The 21,115-nt window shown below is 52.8% G+C and overlaps 1 protein-coding gene across 2 annotated transcripts in view; it reads left to right on the forward strand.

Moving 5' to 3' along the window:
- CFAP74 (cilia and flagella associated protein 74) overlaps positions 1-21,115 on the forward strand; it is a 56,752-nt gene that overhangs the window by 31,298 nt on the left and 4,339 nt on the right. The window contains exons 16-27 of one of the 2 annotated variants that reach the window (XM_088022649.1): positions 5-169; positions 1,334-1,496; positions 9,794-9,870; positions 10,322-10,444; positions 11,680-11,801; positions 13,305-13,433; positions 13,522-13,609; positions 14,077-14,250; positions 14,931-15,064; positions 17,803-18,079; positions 19,283-19,381; positions 20,525-20,661. In XM_088022649.1, coding sequence (XP_087878775.1) covers positions 5-169; positions 1,334-1,496; positions 9,794-9,870; positions 10,322-10,444; positions 11,680-11,801; positions 13,305-13,433; positions 13,522-13,609; positions 14,077-14,250; positions 14,931-15,064; positions 17,803-18,079; positions 19,283-19,381; positions 20,525-20,661 — 1,688 coding nt within the window. The remainder of the gene's footprint in view (positions 1-4; positions 170-1,333; positions 1,497-9,793; positions 9,871-10,321; positions 10,445-11,679; positions 11,802-13,304; positions 13,434-13,521; positions 13,610-14,076; positions 14,251-14,930; positions 15,065-17,802; positions 18,080-19,282; positions 19,382-20,524; positions 20,662-21,115) is intronic. The other variant, XM_088022650.1, reaches the window with a different exon arrangement.

Consider the following 21,115-nt stretch of genomic DNA (forward strand, 5'->3'; position numbering starts at 1 on the left):
ACAGCTGTCCCTTGACAAGGAGCTCATCGACTTTGGCAGCTATGTGGTGGGGGAGACCACGTCCCGGACCATCACGCTGACCAACATCGGGGGCTTGGGCACCAAGTTCAAGTTTCTTCCAGCCTCAGAGTCCTATGAGATGGACATCTCCCAGTCGGTCATGAAAATAGTGAGTGTGTTGCCTGCTCCCAATCGTTAGCCGTGGCTTCTCAGCCAGGGGTGGGGTGTGATGCCCCACTCTGACCCAAGATAGTTCTATGAGTATAAAACCAGCAGTGACAGGAAAGAGTCTGTCAACACAGGGCTGGGTGTCATCGTCAGGCAAAGTGGGAGAGATTAGGCTCCATAAGGGGTCACCTGGGGCCACCGGGCAGGAGCAGTGGCAACAGGACCCCGACCCCTTTCAAGTGGGTAGCAACTGACGGGGCGGTGGCCAAGAGCTCCAGGCCTGAGAGCTGCGGGGGACCCATCTTTCTCCTGATGCACCTGTGAAGCCCCCGCTTGGGGCAGGCCAGCTGAGAGGACAGGGCCCGAAAGCCACAGGCAAACCCTGTGCATTCCTGCGCCTTTTCCAGAGGTCTTTTCATGGGAAGGCTGTGAGGACGTACTGCTAAGTCAAGGGGAACAACTCAGAGTGACACAGGTCGGAGCCCATCTGTGCAGACAACTTCCGTCCCGCCCGCGGGCCTGGGAGGTCTGTCGGGGATAGAGATGGGCATGAGAGGGTCTTCCTGCAAGAAGCTCTGAGCTACTTTACGGTTTCAGTCCAGTCGTGAAGGGGTCTCAGCAAAGGCCCTGGAAGTGTCTCCCCCAGGGAGGGATGGGACCAATGGGGTGGGGGCTGGGGAGTGAACCCAGAGCAGGGCCAGGAGAATGGTGGGTGAGGAGCGGGGCACAGGCTGGGTCAGCTCTCGGGCCTGCAGGCATCTGAGCTGAGCTGCACTCAGGAGAGTGGGGAGCCGGAACCTGGGGCACCGACCCCACATGGGGAGAGGAGCCAGGTGTCCCAGGAAAGGAGGACAGCGCGTCAGCATGGAGGGAGACCGCAGAATGGGCTGCATGCTGGAGCCCAGCACACAGCCGGGCCCAAGACCCAGCATCAGTGCCGTGGAGAAGCAAGGAGCCAGCCTGAGCTAGAGACAGGCGGTGGGGCCCTGAGCCCCTGGGCCAGCCGCTGCTGTGATCTGCATGCTTGGCTCAGGGCAGAGAGGGAGCCAGGCAGGAGGGCCATGGCCAGGTTCTCCACGTGGCCCTCCTGGCAACAGGGGTCTGGGTAGCTGAGTGGGAAAGGCAAATGGAAAGCTGCCGGGAAGAGTATCATGTTCCCTTTTAGAGCAGTGTGTTCACAGATGAAGATAAAAGCCTGTACGATAGAATCATCACCAGCATTTCTGAGCAACAGATCGAGGGCAACGAGTCCTTTCCCACAGACATGCCAAGCCAGAAGGAGTCTGGGAAGCGGGACAGCAAGGAACAGGAAGAGGGGCGCCCCACAGGTGAGCTGGGCACTGGGGGGCAGACACCTGCTGCCTCCCGGGAGGCTCTGACCAGCCGTGTGGTGCCAGAGGGCTGGACTACACCGGGTTTTTCTAGGACTTTGATGTTAAGTGACAGTAAATAAGGAAATATATACATTCAAATAAATACTGGCTGTGGAGTGAACTGAAATTTGCAGTCACAGTTAAGCTAGCAGAATATTTAAAGGGACTCCCAGCTCTGGACCACCAGGCTGGCCGCCGGAGGCTTGGGGGTCCTTGTTGGGACAGTTGAGGAGCCCTGCCCCAGGGGTGCAGCAGCTGGATGGAGGGAGGGGGAGAGGAGGGAGGGAGACCCAGAAGCTCCGCTGACAGGGTCATGGGGCACTGGGCCGTCTAGGGCCACCCCCAGTACAGAGCAGCATGTAACATGTGAGGACAGTTTACAGAAGAGGCAAGAAACAGGCGGCTCCCCCCCAGCATCCCCAAGCCCCCGGCGGGAGAAGGAAGAGCATTCCCCGTGGCCCAGCCTCGCCTGTTGGCACCGTTCCCATCACCTCCCTGCCTCCCTAGACAGAATCCCTTCCACTCACATCCAGAAGGAGCAGATTTCTCCTAGGAGTCCTGTTGCTTGCGCCGCTGTGTGAGCTGTTCTTCCTGTTTCCGCCGCTGTGTGGCGTCCGCTTTCATGCACACACCTGGAGTCACAGACCTGCTGCCCCCCAGTCACAAGTAGGGGTTCCGGGGTGTGTGCCAGCATGCCCCCCGCACAACCCTTCCGGCCTGAGTGTCTGTCTGCAGGGCCCACCCGCTGCATTCTTGCTGCCTCTCTCGTTCGCTCATGTTAAGTTCTTTTTCAGCACATTGGTGCCAATTCAGACTCCGGCCAGCAGCCTGGGACCGAGCTACCCCACACAGCTGCCACCAGCCACATCTGCGGAAATCGACAGCTGATTCTAAAATTCATATGGATACCCAAAGGACCTAAAATATCCAAAACAATTGTGAAAAAGAAGAACAAAGTTGGAAGACTCGGACTACCTGATTTCAGGACTTGCTCTAAAGCCACAGTGACAAGAGTGTGGTGGTGGCATAAGGAGACACAGACGCAATGGGACAGAACAGAGTCCAAAAATAGGCCTGCACAAATATGGCCAATCCATCTTCACTAGAGATGCAAAGCTAACTCCTTGGAGAAAAAAAAACACAGTCTTTTCAACAAATGGGACCTTAATTAGATAAACATATGCCCCCAAAGAATGAACCTCCATCCATTCCTCACGCTGCAAACAAAAACTACTCAAAATAAATCATAGACCTAAATGTAAAACATAAAACTTCTAAAACAAAACATAGGAGAAAATCTGTGTAATCATGTTGGGCAAAGATTTTTTAGATATGACATTAAAAGTGTGATCCATTTTTTAAAAAAATTATCACCTGTTTTGGGATGCAGCAAGAGAATTTCTAAGAAGGAAGTTTAGAGCACTATAGGCCTACCTCCAGAAGCAAGAAAAGTCCCAAACAACCTAAACTTACACCTAAAGGAGCTAGAAAAAGAAGAACAAATGAAGCCCAAACCCAGGAAAAGGAAGAAAATAATAAAGATTAAAACAGAAATAAATGATATAGAAACTTAAAAAAAAAAAAACAACAGTAGAACAGATCAATGAAACCAGGAGTTTGCTCTTTGAAAAGATCAACAAAACTGAGAAAAACTCTAGCCAGACAAGAGACCAGAGAGAGAAATAAATAAAATCACTAATGAAATAGGAGAAATAACAGCCAACACCACAGAAATTCAAACAATTTCACAGAATATTATGAAAACCAAATGCTGGGGCATCTGGGGGGCTCAGTCAGTTAAGCATCTGCCTTCAGCTCAGGTCATAGTCTCAGGGTCCTGGGATCAAGCCCCACATCAGTCTCCCCGCTCGGTGGGGAGTCTGCTTCTCCCTCTCCCTCTGCCCCTCTTCTTTACTGTGTTCTCTCTCTCTCTCAAATAAATTAATAAATAAAATTTAAAAAGAAAAGAAAAGAAAAGAAAAAGAAAACCTATATGCCAATAGATTGGACAACCTGGGGAAATGGATAAATTCCTAGAAACACATACCTTCCAAAACTAAAGCAGGAAAAAATAGAAAATTTGAACAAATTACCAGCAATGAAATTGAATCTGTGGTCAAAAATCTCCCAACAAACAAAAGTCCAGGACCAGATGGCTTCACAGGTGATTCCTTTATTTTTTTCATATTTTTTTATTTGAGAGAATGAGCACAAGCAGGAGGGAAGGAGTAGAGGGAGAAGGAGAAGCAGGCTCTCCACTGAGCAGAGAGCCCAACAAGGGGCTTGATCCTAGGACCCTGAGATCATGGCCCGAGCTGAAGGCAGACATTTAACCGACTGAGCCACCCAAGTGCCCCTTCACAGGTGGATTTCTACCAAACATTAAAAGAAGAGTTAATATCAGGGCACCTGGGTGGCTCCATCATTAAGTGTCTGCCTTCGGCTCAGGTCATGATCCCAGGGTCCTGGGATCGAGCCCCACATCGGGCTCCCTGCTCAGTGGGAAGCCTGCTTCTCCCTCTCCCACTCCCCCTGCTTGTGTTCCCTCTCTCGCTGTGTCTCTCTCTGTCAAATAAATAAACAAAATCTTAAAAAAAAAAAAGAAGAGTTAATACCTATTCTTCTTAAACTATTCCAAAAAATAGAAAAGGAAGGAAAACTCCCTAATCCATTCTATGAGGCCAGGATTACCCTGATACTAAAACCAGATAAAGACACCAGAAAGAAAAAGAACTACAACAGGCCAATATCCCTGATGAACATAGATGCAAAAATCCTCAACAAAATATTAGCAAACCGAATCCAACAATGCATTAAAAGAATCATTCACCATAATCAAGTAGGATTTATTCCAGGGATGCAAGTGTGGTTTGGTATTCACAAAACAATCAATATAATATGTCACATCAATAAGAGAAAGGCTAATAACCATATGTTCATTTCAATAGATGCAGAAAAAGCATTTGACAAAGTAGAACATCCATTCATGATAAAAACCCTCTGCAAAGGAGGGTTAGAGGGAATATACCTCAACATGATAAAGGCTTTATTTGAAAAATCCACAGCCAACATCATATTCAATGGTAGAAAACTGAGAGCTTTTTCCCTAAGATAAGGAACAGGACAAGGATGTCCACTCTCACCACTTTTCTTCAACTTAGCACTGGAAGTCCTAGCCACAGCAATCAAACAAGAAAAAAAGAAAAAGCACCCAAACTGGTAACAAAAAAGTAAAACTTTCCTATTTGCAGATGGCATGATACTACTATATATAGAAAACCCTAAAGACTCCACCAAAAAACTACTAGAACTGCCAAAGGGATTCAGTAAGTTTGCAGGTTACAAACTCATTGTACAGAAATCTGGTGCATTCCTATACACTAATAATGAAGTAGTAGAAAGAGAAATTAAGAAAACAATCCCACATATAATTGCACCAAAACCAATAAAATGTCTAGGAATAAATTTAACCTAAGAGGTGGAAAGACCTGTACTCTGAAAACTATAAAACACTGATGAAAGAAATTCAAGATGACAAAAAGAAATGGAAAGACATTCCATGTTCATGGATTGGAAGAACAAATATTGTTAAAATGTCTACACTACCCAAAGCAATCTACAGATTTTTTTGTACTTTTTTTTAAAAGATTTTATTTATTATTTATTTATTTATTTATTTATTATTTATTTGAGAGAGAGCACACACGAACGAGAGAGCACAAGCAGGGGGAGAAGCAGAGGGAGAGGAGGAAGCAGACTTCCCACTGAGCAGGGAGCCCGATGTGGGGCTCAATCCCAGGACCCTGGGATCATGACCTGGGCTGAAGGCAGCCCCTTAACCGGCTGAGCCACCCAGGTATCCCACAATCTACATATTTAATGTAATCCCTATCAAAATACCATCAGCATTTTTCACAGAGCTAGAACAAATAATCCTAAAATTTGTGTGGAACCACAAAAGACCCTGAATAGCCAAAGCAATCTTGAAAAAGAAAAACAAAACTGAAGGTATCGTACTTCCAGATTTCAAGTTATATTACAAAGGTATAGTGATCAAAACAGTATGGTATTGGCACAAAAATAGACACATAGATCAGTAGAACAGGATAGAAAGTCCAAAAATGAACCCACAATTATATGGTCAATCTTCAACAAAGGCAGAAAGAATACCCAATGGGGAAAAGACAGTCTCTTCAACAAATGGTGCTGGGAAAATGGGACAGCCACATGCAGAAGAAGGAAACTGGACCACTTTCTTACACCATAAAAATAAACGCAAAATGGATTAAGGACCTAAATGTGAGACGTGGAACCATCAAAATCCTAGAAGAGAGCACAGGCAGTAACCTCTTTGACATCCACCGTAGCAACATTTTTCTACATATTGTCTCCTGAGGCAAGGGAAACAAAAGTAAAAATAAACTTTTGGGACTACACAAAAATAAAAAGTTTCTGCACAGCAAAAGAAACAACTGTAAAACTAAAAGATAGTCTACCAAATGGGAGAAGATATTTGCAAATGACATATCTGATAAAGGGTTAGTATCTAAAATATATTAAGAAACTGATACCACTCAACACCCAAAAGACAAATAATCTAATTCAAAAAATGGGCAGAAGACACAAACAGAAATTTCTCCAAAAAAGACATACAAATGGCCAACAGACACATGAAAAGATGCTCAACATCACTCATCATCAGGGAAATACAAATCAAAACCACAATGAGATCCCACTTCACACCAGTCAGAATGGCTAAAATTAACAAGTCAAGAAATGACAGATGTTGGCGAGGATGCAGGGAAAGGGGAACCCTCCTACACTGTTGGTGGGAATGCAAGCTGGTGCAACCACTCTGGAAAACAGTATGGAGGTTCCTCAAAAAGTTGAAAATAGAGCTACCCTACGATTCAGCAATTTTAGTACTAGGTATTTATCAAAGAATACAAAAATAGTCATTCAAAAGGATACATGCAGCCCTATGTTTATAGCAGCCTCGTCTCCAATAGCCGAACTATGGAAGCAGCCAAAGTGCCCACCAATAGATAGATAAAGAAATGGGGTGTATATATATATAATGGAATATCACTCAGTTATAAAATAGAATGAAATCTTGCCATTAGCAACAACATGGATGGATCTAGAGAGTATTATGCTAAGCAAAATAAGTCGAAGAAAGACAAATACCATACAATCTCACTCATGTGAAATTTAAGAAAAAAATGAGCAAAGGGAAAAATAGAGAGGCAAACCAACAAACAGACTCTTAATTACAGAGAACACACTGACGGTCACCAGAGAGGGGGAGGTGAGGGGATGGGGGAAGTAGGGGGTGGGGCTGAAGGAATCCACTTCTTATGATGAAAAAAATTAAATAAATAATAAAATAAAAATGAAAGTTATAACCTGGACTTCATCAAAACTAAAAACATCTGCTCTTCTAAAGATAATGCTAAGAGAATGAAAAGGTAAGCCACAGATTGGTAGAAAATATTAGCAAATTACATGTCTGATAAAGAACATGCCCAAAATATGTAAAGAACTTTCAAAACTCAATTAGAAAACAAACAACCCAGTTTAAAAATGGGCAGAAAGGGTGCATGGGTGGCTCAGCCAGTTAGGCGTACTCTTGGTTTTGGCTCAGGTCATGATCTCAGGGTCATGGGATCGAGCCCCACATTGGGCTCTGTGTTCAGCAGGGAGTTTGCTTGGCATTCTCTCTTTCTCCCTCTCCCTTTGCCCCTCCCCTGCTCTCTCTCTCAAATAAATAAATAAAAATAAAAGCTTTTTTTAAAAATGAGCAAAAAACTTAGACATCTTACCAAAGAAGATTTGTGGACACCATTTCAGCACAGCATCATTAGCCGTGAAAGAACCACAAATTAAAACCACAGTGGAATTCCACTACACACCTGTTAGGACGGCTAGATCCAAACCAAAAACAAGGCAAAAAGCTGGCAACACCAAGTGCTGGTGAGGAGCAGCTGTGACCCCATCCGAGCTGCTGGTGTGTGGCCACTCGGAAGAGTTTAACACTTTCTTACCAAGTTGAGCAAACATCATACAACCCAGACGCCCCACCGCCAGGTATTGACCAAGAGAAAGGAAAACGTGTATTCGAAGGGAAAACTGTATGTGAACGTTTCCAGAGGGTTTATTTGTAACTGCCACAAACCAGCCCCCCCAATGTCTGCTGACAGGTGAGCACTCTGGCGCACCCCTGCCGCCAGGGACTGAGCTAGTGATGCACACCACATGCGCAAATCTCAGAAGCATCCATGGTCAGCGAAAGATCAGGCTCAAAAACCGCAAATCGTGAGTCCATTTGCATGGCATTCTGGGAAAGGCGAGACTATACAAATGAGTGGCTCCCAGGGATGGGGGAGGGGTTGGCGACAAAGGGGCGCACAGGGGCGTGGGGGTGATGGACCTGTTCCGTGTCTCGACTGTGGTGGTGGGTGCACACTGTATGCATTTGTCAAAACTTGCAGAAGGTTACACTGAAATGGGTGGATTTTACTGCATGTAAATGATTCCTTCATAAAAAGAGGTGAAAAATCATTCAACTCATGTGAACAGCAGAGAGTTGTGATCTTGCAGGTCTCGGATACTGATATTGTCAGACATTGAACATTAAGTAAGCGTGCTCACTAAATACATGGAAAACCATCACGAAGAAGGAGATGAAGCACGTTGGAAAATGAACCCAATAAAATTTCTAGAAGTAAGAATGTGATCGTTGAAAGGGGAACCCCAATCGATGGGATAAACTGTAGAGCGACATTGCTAAGGAGAGACCCAGGGAACTTTCTAATTGCAGACAGACTAATTTCGTGGAGACATGAAAGCATGGTACAAGCCATGGAGGACAGAGGGAGGAAGTCTCATCTGTCTCCTCGAGTCAGAAAACGGTCGTATTTAATGACATACTTGCTGAGAACTTTCTAAAATGTTGAAACACATCTAAACTCGTATCCCGGAAGTGAGTAAATATCCCGTGACTGATCGCCGGGAACAACACTGGACACGTGATTAAAGGAAGCTTTCGCAATCATTAACGAGCCCGATTCTAGAACTGATGAAAGTTCGCCATGATCTTAGCGAACAGATCAGCACAGTTCCACACTGGGACACCAGGAGACCCCAGCCACCAACCACGCAGAAAGAAACAGTGACCCCAGCGTCTGCCCTGGCTCAGGCCCGGGCTGTCATAGTGCTTACTCCTGAAGCAGACAAGGACTTAAACGTCAAGGTGGTGGCAGCCGACTGGCCCCTCCCCCACCCAGGTGACAGTTGTGGCTGCTGAGGGGGGTGACAGGTCTGCCAAGTTGGAGGGGCCCAGACCAACCCCAGGCCCCAGAAACGGTGCACACTACCCTGTAGGGGAATCGTTCAGCCATGCCCGGCACACTTGGTGTCAGGGGCGGGCCTGGGGCAGGCCACCGGAGGGCACCTGGCATCTCCGTGCTGGCCGGGCCAGGCAGCCCAGGCGTGGGACTCGGAAGGGCACTGACCTTCACCTCTCTGGTCAAACTGTGTCTTCACGAGCAAAGCCCACGGAAAGACCTTCTCAGACAAGAGGAATCAGCATCTGCTTTCAGGGGCCTTCCCGACAGGTAGCCACGGGGTGGGTCAGCATGCACAGCCCACCAAGCAGGGAACACGCCAGTGGCACACACACAGGCCACACTAAGTAACGGGGACCTGACATTTGGAAGGCGATATTGCTGTAAACTTTCAGTCCTTGGTCGCTCTGCTCCACTGGCCACAAGGAACGCCTCCCACCCCCAGGCCATCCCCTGGCACCTCTCCCCTCCTTCTGCATCAGCCCTCCTCTCTGCTGGCTTCCTCCTCTGAATAGAAAACCCCTCTGAGCCCACTCTCCAGTCCCCTGGCCCCCAAAGGGCTGGGTCATTCCATCTTCTCTGGCTCTGGCCCTCAGGCCACTGCACCCCCTGGCCACACACAGCCAGCTCCCCTCACCGACCTCACCTCCCCTAGCTGGGGCCTCGGCAACTCTGATCCCCTCTCCCGCCCCCAGTCTCTAGCTCCTGAGGCCGTGGTGCCACTGTCCGTGTCCACCTGAGAAGCCCCTCCCCACTCTGCCCCTCCTGTGCCACTGGATCGTTCCTCTTTGCAGAGCAGGGCCAGAGGGAGGGAGCTGGCTGGGAGCTGGTGGTCCCGGCGCAGGAGGGGCCAGATCCCCCTGGGACCCCAGCCAGCCCTCTCATCTGGACCTCCTTCTCTTCCAGAATCAGAGGGAGTGACCGTGACCACTGTCGTGACCATACCTCCCAAAGAGGAACAGACAGAGATCTCGCTGGGAGAGGTTAGCAAGGCCCGCTGCCTCACCGGCCACCTCCCTCCTGCCGTGCCCTCCTGACCTGCTGCCCCCCCCCAGAGTGGCCCTTCCACTTGGGCCAGACGAGGCTTGTCTGGACTCACAGCCTCTGGGCAGCTTGCACTGCCAGACAGCCTGCGGCCACCCCCATCCCAAGCCAGCAGGACTGGAACAGCAGAGTGGCCCTGGGTCCACTCCGAGGAGACACGGATGGGGCCTTCCCCCCTGGAGCATGGGGGATGTGTGTGTGTGCGCGTGCATGTGCAGGGGCCCCGGGTCATCAAGAGAGCAAGTACACACACAGCTGGGGTTCCGCTGTGATGCTGGGCAGTAAGTCCTCCGAGGGGTGGTGGTGACGTGGCCCGCGGTGAGGACGGGGGAAGTGCCTTGATAGAAACGTGAAGCCTGACTGACATGTGGCATTTCTCTTCCCACGCAGGTGACAGAGGGTGAGATTGGCCCCTTCAGCTCCATCAAAGTGCCGGTCATCTTCACGCCGATCGTCCCAGGAGAGGTCCAAACCAAGTTCAAGGTTGTGTTCAAGAATCAGCAGTGCCCGACAGTGAGTACCGCCCCATGGCATGGGCTGGGCCCTGGGCCCTGGGGTACCCACCGCTCTGCGCTCGCCCCACCACAACCCTGTGAGGAAGCTGCCCGCGCTGCCCACGCCTGGCAGCCAGTTGGCACACAGATGGTAGCCTCCATAGCCAACACACACGTCCGTGCACACACGTCCGTGCACACACACACGCAGCCCCTGCTCTCAATCACTAGAAATGCCTCTCCTCATTTCCAAGTTGTAGCCATTTTTACTCTTTACTTTTTGTTATCAATTTATTTACTTATAGGTTTATCAAATTTTGCTCAGAGAACATGATCTGCAAACTCTGTTTTTTTCATTTGTTGACATATTTGTTGTGACCAAAGGCAAAACTGAGTTTATCGACGTGACGTGTGCACGTGTGTATAAGGCTGTAAGCAAATCCCTGGGCTGGGTGGTTCACATTATTCATGCCCTCCGCGCCTTCCCCAGCACTCAGACCACTGACATGTTCTGTCTTTATCCTGCAATCTTCTTGTCTCTGCCCCAGAGACCCTGGGGCCTAGGGTCTGCCGGCTGGGGTGTTCTAAGTGTCATGAGTCCCGTCCTGTGGGCCGGTGGCCCCCTTCCCAGGCTGGGGGTCCTGGACAAAGGTGTGTGGAGTCCTCGGTTCACCATCTTCACCCCAGGACAGTGCCTCCCGTGCCAGGCCCCTGCCCAGCCCGAGAGGGCTGCCGGGCGGGCACAGGCTGTCCCTGCAGGACCCCCACAGACCCCCAAACCTCCTGAGGGCTAGGACTCAGGGTTTGGCTGGGAGGAGCCAGCAGCTGCAGAGGGGAAAAAGTGGTTCCCTCTGTCCCTGGTCCCTTGGAGACCTCTGAGCCCCCATCTGTATTAGCTGGGAGAGTTTTTATAAAGGGTACGTCTCTCTGTGAGATGCATTATTCTGTAATGAAAGGGTTTTTTTAAACAGCTAAAAATGTTGATCATCGTGAGGCTATGGGATGGGTACATGACAATCTATTATACTAATGTATCTTTTTATATTTAAACATTTTGATAATAAAAAGGGTTGTTTAAATTATATGACATGAAAACTGCCACAGAACTCCAAAACATGGCTGGTTTAATGATTCACCTTCGGATACTTGTTAAGAGTTACAAGACCCCCATGGCTGGGCCGTGTTAGCACTGACTGGCATCCCCTGCTTTGCCGACAGAAGTGTGTGTCGCTCACTTTGCACCTTCAAACTCAGTTGTATTTCAGAGTCGTGGGTGTTGCTATCGATGTGCCAGTCTGGGTGCCAAAGCCCAACGTAGATCTGAAGATGTGTATGTACGACCGGCTGTACCAGGACTCCGTCCTTGTGCACACACGGTGAGCCCGGCAGGCAGCGGAGCCCGGGCCCAGGGGACCCACGTGTGCAAGTCAGCCGAGGACCTCCCGTGGGGGTCAACCTCATGGTCATCGTCATGGGAGGCGTGGCAGGGCCAGAGTCGGGCACAGAGGGAATCGCATGGGAAGGCAGAGGCAGGGCCACGGCCAGGGATGCAGTGCCTCTAGACCCGGGGAGGGGCCAGGAAAGGGATTCTCCCTGGAGCCTCAGAAGGAAGCAGCCCCGCGCACAGCTGGACCTTAGCCAGTGGGACCCGTGTCTGGTTCTGACCTCCAGAACTCTAGGAGGATAAGTCTGTGTTGTTCCAACCCCTGGGTCTGTGGTGAGCAGCTCCAGCAACAAGGCGACACTACCCCCTCCGCGCCCAGGTCCTTGGCACCTCGTGGACACAGACAGGAAAACCCGAGCACAGCTATGAGAGGAAAAGTGGATGGAGCCCGGAGGAAAGAAGCGAGTTTCTCTCTACAGGGTTTTGCAAAGGCTCCCAGATACCAGAGCAGTAATTTCTAAAAGCTTTTTACTGAACTACAACTTAGCTGGAGAAAAATAGGCAAATGCCGCGGTTAGCGTGCAGGGGGCTCTCGTTCCCCAAACAGGCCTGGTCCCAGCACCTGTTGATGCCAGGCCCCCGGGTTTCACGGGCCCTCCTCCAGGTCAGAACCAGCTGGTAGGTGTGGAAGTCCCGCAGACTTCCCCTGTGACCCTGCATCTGTGGGGGACTTGCCTGTCTCGGCTCCAGGACCATAAACGTCAGGGGACTCGGGAGGGGCTCCCGTGGATTTGTTTGGGAAACTAGGGCTACCGGCCTCTGCCAGTTTATCCCAGGATGCCTGGGGCAGCCACTTTCTGGGGGGGGGCGGGGGGCAGCACTCGGCCTGTGGGGTAAACTCAGGGCGTGTGTTTGTGACAGTCGGCCAGGACACTTGGTTTGGTGGAGACTCAAAGGCAGGCAGGGGAGTGGGGGAACTTCGTGGTAGAAAAAGGGAAGGTTCCAGGTGAGCCCAGATGGGGGCCTGGGAGCCTGAGGCACTAACTAGAAGCAGGCGCCCCACGTGGTTGGTGGGGGGGCCTACGCTGCCTCCTCAGGCTGCCCCAGAGTTGGAGGAGGGGACAAAACGAAGCGAAGCGGCCCCAGGCCTGTTGGGGCAGACCTTGGCCTGGACAGGAGTAGGGCAGAGCCCCCCCCCCCCCCCGCCCCGTGCCCACACCCCTCTAGGTCCTCCCACTGGGCGGTGCCTGACTCCACAAAAGTCTTCCCAGAAAACACTCAGGTTTCTGAGAATTGACTGGGGCCGTATTTCCATGGCAGGGTTTCTGTTTGTAGGAACTCCTCAGGAAAGCCACCCCTTAGCAAGCCAGGCTGTGAACGCTCCCTGAACACGCGCTACGCGGAGCACCCATGGGGCCTGGGTTGTGCGAAGTGTGTCAGTCCTGTGGGCGCAGGTGCACAGTGTCGCTGTCTGGTATCCCTGGGTGTCCTGCAGGTCGAAAGTGGCCCTGCGTCTGAAGTTCGAAGTATGCAAGGAGCTGAGGGAGCATATGGAGCTCCTGCCGGAGACAGGCTACATCCAGGCCCAGTCCTCCTACGCCGTGCAGCTCAAGTTCCTGCCACGGTGAGCGCCCTGGGGAGCACGCTGTGTAGCCCCACTTGCAGGTCAGTTTTAGGGTCCTCTTCCAAGCTAAGTGCATCCTCTCTTTCAGACACTCCCTCCCAGAAGATGCAGGGAAGTATTTCGACAAGGAAAGCAGAGTCCTAGAGGCCCCAATGACAATCCGGGTGGCTGACCAGGTCTGCGTGGGACACTCCCCGGGAACGCCGGGCACTGTGGGGAGGCAGGGCCCTGGCGGGTTCCCATGGCCTGACCAGCAGATCTGTCTCCCACCCCAGCAGTCCCTGCACAGTGCGATGAGACAGGGTGTCTGTGGATCGGGGAGAGACCTCTGAGGGCTGTGCAGGGCCGGCAGGGTGTCCCCCCCAGCACCGGAACCCACACGTGCCCACGTGCACACTCACAGTGTGTGCATGTGTGTGCATGCGCATGTGCACTCACGCACCCCCCACCACCACGTCCACCCGAGGCTCCTCCCCTCTTCTCTGGCACCTGCTTTCCTGTCCTCCCAAGTCAGGAACTACAGGGAAGCGGCTTTTTCAAAGAGAGTCTTGTGTCTGGCCACCAGGTCGAAGCAATGCTTCTGCCTTTCTTATGTGTGGAGACATTGCAAGTAACCAGGGTGCACTCACCCCGTACGATTCAGATCAAGCCGGTGGGGTTTACCGTGCATGCTGTGGTCACCACCTCGGACCTGGAGCTCAGCCCCTCAGCCGTGGACTTCGGCTACTGCACCATCTACGAGGCCATCAGGACACAAGTCAGCCTCTACAACCACTCCCTCCTGCCCCAGGGGTTTGGGTTCGTCGGGCTCCCCAAGGTACCTTGCTCAGTCAGGGAGGGGCACGGGCGTGGGGGCAGAGTCGGGAAGCTCTGGGGATGGGCCAAGGTGGTGCTGCCCCAGGGTCCAGATGCCCAGCACCAGGTGGCCTCACCCCTCTCCGGACCCCACACCCACCTCCAGGCCCCTCCGCCTGGGCTCTCTCCCTCCCTGTCCCCCTCCTCACCCCCACTGCCCATGTCCCCACCTTGCCTTGCTGCTCTCTGTCGCAGCCTTTCTCTCCCTCTTTGGCCCACACCCCGGCAGGACTCCAGACTCCTCTCCCTCCTTTCCTTCCAGAACTCTTGCCTACCTGGCCCTGCAGGGCAGCCAAGATGAGGCTCAGACCAGGCTGCCCTCAACTCTCTCTGGGGCGCTCTGCTGCCAACCCTGCCATCCACTATATATATGCAGACACGTGTGTAAACACACTGACATACTGTGCACATACATGCATGTGCTCACATGCATGCAGACACAGAGACACATTGTATACATACAAACACATCAACACATAGACAACTCACGTATGCACATGTGATCACAGACAGACATTCTCACAAAAATGCTGACACTCACATACATACAAACACACGCACATCCAAATACTCACATACACTCGCTCATACACAAACGCCACTGTGTTTTCACTTTGGCATCAGTGGTTTTCCATTTGCCAGTTTGTGGACATTCAGCCCAATGACGGGTTTGGGACAATCCTGCCGCTAGAAATGCTGCATCTTGACGTGATCTTCCAACCCACCAAGGCTAAGGAGTACAACTTCGAGCTCGTCTGCAAGTCCGAGATCAACCGGTAAGCCTGGCAGACAAGGAGCGCGTGGAGGGCCGGGGGCAGCTGGCTCAGGGGTGGCAGCCCCTGCCCCATCCTCAAGCACTGGCGGCTGGGTAGAACATGGGGCTGGGCTGAGACACGACTGACTTGCCAGGACCTCAGACCCAGGTACAGGCTCCTGGGATCCGGGACCTTGCTTGCTGGGCCAGCTCGCCCCTGTGTGTGTGTGTGTGTGTGTGTGTGTGTGTACATGTGTATGATAGCATGAGCACAGGAGCAGTATAAGTGTGTGCATGCATGTGAGCGTGTACCTGTGGATGTGTGTGTAGATGCATGTGTGCATGTGAGCGTGGGGGATGTGCATGAATGTGTGTGAGCATGCACGGATGGACATGTGTGGTGTGTGCATGTGAGCATGCACGTGTGGACATGTGTGCATGTGACCATGAGGGGTGCGCATGAATGTGTGTGAGCATGCACTGTGGGTGTGCATGTAAACATGCATGTGAGCATGCGTGTGGTGAGCATGAATGTATGTGAGCATGCATGGGTGGATGTGTGTGCATGTGAATGTGCATGTGTGGACATGTTGGTGTGCATGTCTGTGCACATATGAACATGCATGTGTGAGCATGTGTCTGTGTGTGAGTGTGCGTGTGGTATGCAGAGTGTCCCTCTACACCCAAGAGGACCTGGACATGAGCCCCACTTGCTCTAATGCACTGTGTCATGGGGATAGTCCCTGGACTTCCCTGAGCTTCCCATTTCCACCCTGACAGATGGGATGGAGGAGATGGTAGGAAGAGAGAAATCAAACAGGGTGCAGAGGGGGTGGTCCGGGATAAGGGCCTGTTCTTGTTGCTGCCTAAGATTATCAGCCCTAGTGAGGAATGTTCCGGAGCATCCTGTGCAGGTGTCCAGCTGGGCACTGAGCCCTACTGACCACCTCCTGCCCTCCTGTTTCCCTTCCTTTCTTCTCCTGTTCCTACCTGCATTCCGGCCTGTGTTGCTGTTTGGCCCTGTCTGGGGACCTGGGCAGACCTGGGTCCCTCTTCTGGCCCCAGGCATGTAGCCATGGGCAGGACCATTGGTTGCCTGGGATCTGACAGGCTTGTGGGTGAGCAGGAATAACTCCACGGGTGGTAATAGCTTAGGGAGTGAAGTGCAGAGTTAGAACCCACAAGGAAAATCAAGAGCCCTGACTACCCCCCCCCCCGGCCACATTCCCCATCAGGCTCTTGGGTAAAGCCAACTGCCTCCCAGTCATCAGAACAACAGCATCTGGCAAGTCTCAGTTGAGCCTTGGTGATGCTGCCCCTGACAGGTAGGGGGTTTCTGGTTCTTTCTTTGCAACAAAATGAAGGAGGGCCTAAGTGAGTTGCCAGAGGGGAACTATCCAAAGTAACACCGGGGAAGACATGTGGTGCTGTGATGTGGTTGCGGAATGAGAGGCTCATAGGGTTGAGTGATGCTGGGGAGCAAAGCTCCCTCCACGCCCATCCCCAGAGCCCTGCAGGGAAGCCAGGCGGCGCCCCCACCCCCGGTCTCGCCCCTCCTGATGCTGGAACCAGCTGGGGAACAGCAGCTCCATCCACCATCCCAAAACACGTCCAGTGAAATCTCATTTTCTGTACGTCATGATTATCCCATTTCATACATTTATGGTTTTTCAATTAATCGCATACTAACAATAACCTCAATGATATCGCCACACAGAAGGATTTTTGTTCCACATTTAGAGCCTGTGGTCACAAGACATAAAAATATATATTTCAGTACTTCAATGTATGAGCAACATCACAGCTGGGTTACCGTAGCCAATCAACACCAAAGTGTTAAAATGTATGTAATTAGGATGAAATTCGGCACAGAGAGAGCAGTAGAAATCTGGGTCCGAAGAAGATGTGGAATGGAAATATTCCAGTGGTTAAAATACCAAATATCTGTTCTTTTTTTTTTTTGATACATTATCTTAATTCAAATACCAGGCTGATCACACATGGTCCAAAAACACTCAAATAACACACTAAACATAAACCAAAGTTAAAGATTAATCTTCAAACGTCGTAGCCCGTGGTGCCATGCTTGCCTGTGGCCTCACTGACGTAAAGCCACGCCCACACCTCCGTGGCCACCAAACCCATGGGCAGAGCTTCCTTTCCTGTGAGCTGCTGGGAGCTGCCAGCCGGAGCACCTTGACTACTTTGTCCCAGCTCTGAAGAGCCGTAGGGCCTCAGCAGGGGTCACAGGCACCGGCACCACCTGGCCAGGGGCCAAGATGCACCAGCGGAGGAGGCTCTGAGGCTCAGCAGCGCCGGGAACCCTCCACCAGGACAGGGACGGACGCAGCAGGAGGGGAAGCCCGCCCTCCCACATCTCTTCGTTTTCTTTAAAGGATAATGGCAGAAATTAACTCACTAGGGTTTATAGATTCCTGTGCTCATATTTAAAGAGCAATTTATCGGTTTTATTTTTAAAAGTCGATGAATATTTAACAAAATAAGCCAGAAATCACCTCCTCAGCAACTTAGGATGAAATTTTTAGCTATCCACTTTAAATGCACGCAGCAGTCTGCAGTATCTTCAAAAGACAGTAAAATTCACTAACGAGGTAGTGAGCAAAATCTGTGACAACTGCCATCGTGGTCCCAGGCACTGTGCCCATACAGGCCACCGTCTCCCTCAGGGGCCACCTTCCACAGCACAGAGGGACCCCATGGGCTGCGCCCGTGCTGAACCACCCACACCGGCCCTTCCAGGTGCTTCAAGCTGGCGTGCCGGGCTGTGGGCGTCCACCCGCCCCTGGAGCTGTCCCACTACCAGGTCAAGTTTGCAGCCACCTCCCTGTATGACATGTCCGTGGCCACCCTGTACGTCATCAACTCTCACGTGAGCATGAACTCACTGACCCACTCCGTGCCCCGCATCGGCTCGGAGGACGCCTCTCCCGTGGGGCCCACATCGTTTGAGTTCCTGCCGCCCCCGGACTCACCCATTACCATCTCGCCCTCGGTGGGGACCGTGCTGCCAGGAAAGGCAAGTGTGGGCCCCGCAGGTAGGCTGGGGGGCGGAGCTCCTCTGGGGGTGCCTGGCTCTGTCCACCCTTCGCCACAGCGATGCAGCCTAGACAGCAGAGGCGGGGTGAGCTCCGCCCCTCGTCAGACCCAGGCAGGGCCAAGGAGGCCTCCATGGCCCGTGAGCTTGGGCGGGGGGAAGAGGCCCGGCCCAGCCCAAGCCCCAGAGGCAGGGGCACCCACAGGTGGCTGACCCCACAAACATCTGCCCGGGAGCTCTGGCAGTGTGGACTAGGGGAGGACGTGCAGAGCCCTGGATCTCACAGCAGATGGGCACAGAGGGTCTGGTCACCAGAAGTGCAGGGTGCGTGTCCACTCAGCTAAGCAAGGGCTCCCCACCCCTGCTCTGCCTGATTGAGCAGAAAGAACCGGGCCTGGTAACAGGGCTTCCTCTCAGCCCGGGCCAGGGCCGTCCCAGCCTCCTGGAGCTTAGATCTTTCCCTTCAAAAGCTCGGGCGGCTCCTGCCAGGACAAAGTGAGGAGGAGCACGTGAGGGGCTGGGCACACCTGGGCCCTGGCAGCATTTCAATTTGTGTGATCATTTAAAATGCATTTTATTCAACTTAGCAAATACTGTGTAAGTACCAGTCCCCAAAGGGGGTATTGTGGTTGGCTTCTGCGTTCTCTCCCTCTCTCTGCTCCCTCCCTCTCCTTTATTCCCCCCCCATGCCATCTGCTCTGCCCCCCCATCATATGGGCACCTCTGCTGTCCTGAGCACTGGGGACACTTGGGAGTGAGCCCTCGGTGGGGCCCAGAACCTCCCTGCAGGCTGTGCCAGTCACAGGACAAGTTGGGGTGAAGAATTCACCCCCAAATCTTGACAGCCGAATGCAAAGTTTCCTTTCCCACGCATGGCATGCCTAATGTGAGCTGTGGGTGGGGTCCTGGTTCATCAGGATCTCCGTCACAGGCCCCCTGCCCTACATGGTAAGAGTGGACTTGATAATTGTGCACGGTAACCTACTTAGCCCGCAGGGGCAGTGGTCAGGGAGCATCTCCCTGGAAAGGGCCTTCACGAAGTGACAGAGGTGTCCTGCCAGGAGTGTCAGAGAGCATGACCTGGGGACATGCAGGGGAGGGTGGACGGGGGGACCTCAGTGGGTGCTGAGGAGGACAAGGCACCAGCAGGGGCCAGCTCTGCCCTCTGGGCTGCTCTCCTTGCAGAGGTGCCTGATCCAGGTGGTGTTCCGGCCCGTGCTGCCCAGCAAGCTGATCCACCAGGAAGCCTCCCAGGCCCTGACCAAACCAGTGGAGGTAAAATTGGTGCATGGGGACTCCCAAGAGGAGGGGCGTGGGGGCACAGAGCAAGCGCTGTGGCTTCCTGCATCCCACCCCGCCCCAGGCTCCAGGGGGCCAGGCCGAGTGCCATCAGAAGTGCTGGGTGGACTTTGTGGAGCATGATGTGTGTCAGCTTTCAGAGCGTCTCCTCCTCCAGGCAGCATCACCAGGCAGCCTAGGTCCCCGGGGGGCGTTCCCCTGAGAAGCAGGTGGAGCTTTAGCGGAAGGAGAGCAGATAAAATGGCAAAGGGGACCATGACCCTCCGCAAGTGTGGCTTCTTACAACTGTAAAGCCCGTGAAAAAGGCCTCATAAATGTAAACTTGAAAGAAGGGAGGGGCGCCTGGGTGGCTCAGATGGTTGAGCGTCTGCCTTCGGCTCAGGCCCTGATCCCAGGGTCCTGGGATCAAGTCCCGCATCGGGCTCCTTGCTTAGCGTGGAGTCTGCTTCTCCTTCTCCCTCTGAACCACCCCCCGTTCTCTCTCGTGTGCTCTATCTCAAATAAATAAAATCTTAATAAATAAGTAAATAAATAAAATAAAAACATTTCTTAAAAAGAAAGAAGGGAAGCGTCAGCCCAGGGATAAAGCCCAGCAAGCGTCAGGCCCGCTGCCCCTGCCAGCCACAGAGGCGGCCGCCCGTGGGCTCCTGCAGGGAGAGGGAGTCCCACGGACCCACACGGAGCTGTGCAGCCCCACGGCCTAGAGTGACAGCCGCCCACTGCTGCCCTGGGGACACAGAGGGACGCGAAGCACACTTGTCCAGCGTCTGGCCCACACAGGGAAGCCCTTGTCCTCCTGCAGTGAGGCGTGGGGGGGGCATCAGGAAGGGGGACCCTGGTCCCGGGCGAATCCCCCCCTCTGTTGCCTGTTTCCCCACTGGTGAAGGCAAACGCTGGGGTCGGTGCACAGGCCCATGGGGGTCTCTGGGCACTTAGCTGCCTGTTGCACCTTCGGTCAGTCTTCTGGAGGAAGCCGCTTGCTGCTTGGGTCCCCGTCCGCTCCAAGCCCACGCGTCTGGGGCCCCTGCACAGGGCAGCCTGCCCAGGCCTGTGCTGGCGGACAGCAGGCGGCGAGGGACGGCCACGGTGCCCACGGGGCTGAGCAGAGCTGGCCTCTCTGCACCCCAGCTCCGCAAGGACACAGCCACCCAGAGGAAGGACCTAAGGAGACAGTCCTCCACACCGCGGCTGCAGAACCAAGACCGACTGCACCGGACCTCGACCACCCCAATTGCAGAGCTGTGTGAGCAGGACTTCAAGTTCAGGTAGGCCCAAGAGAAGACCGCCCTGCCACCTCCCTCTGCACCCATGTGACGAGACCCTGTCCTGACCCCCACAGAGACTTTCCCCCACAGGCTGCCTGGGACAGAGCTGTTTTGAGCTATGTGACTGGAAGTCCAGGGCTGTGCTGGCTTCAGGCACAGTTGAATCCAGGAGCTGCCTTGAGGGCTCTTCAGCTCTGACTTCCTGGGCATCTGCCCACCCCATTCCCATGGGCCTCATGTCCCTATGCACAGCCTCACACCATGGACTGGGGAGACCCTGCTGCCCCTGACTCCCGTATTCCCAGCTCAGCAACCCCAGCCTCCCCAGGTACAAAAGGAGGCCAGGAGAGCTCTGAGGGGCTTGTGTCACTTGCCCGTCCTAGACCCTTGCCTGAGGCCCCAGGAACACAGCCCTCTTGTTAGGTGCCTGACCAGGACCCCGGGGTAGGAGGAG

This window comes from Eumetopias jubatus, unplaced genomic scaffold (genome assembly GCF_037043125.1).
Source record: "Eumetopias jubatus isolate StellerSeaLion01/CBP00866 unplaced genomic scaffold, mEumJub1_p1.0 scaffold_4, whole genome shotgun sequence".
NCBI lineage: Eukaryota > Metazoa > Chordata > Mammalia > Carnivora > Otariidae > Eumetopias > Eumetopias jubatus.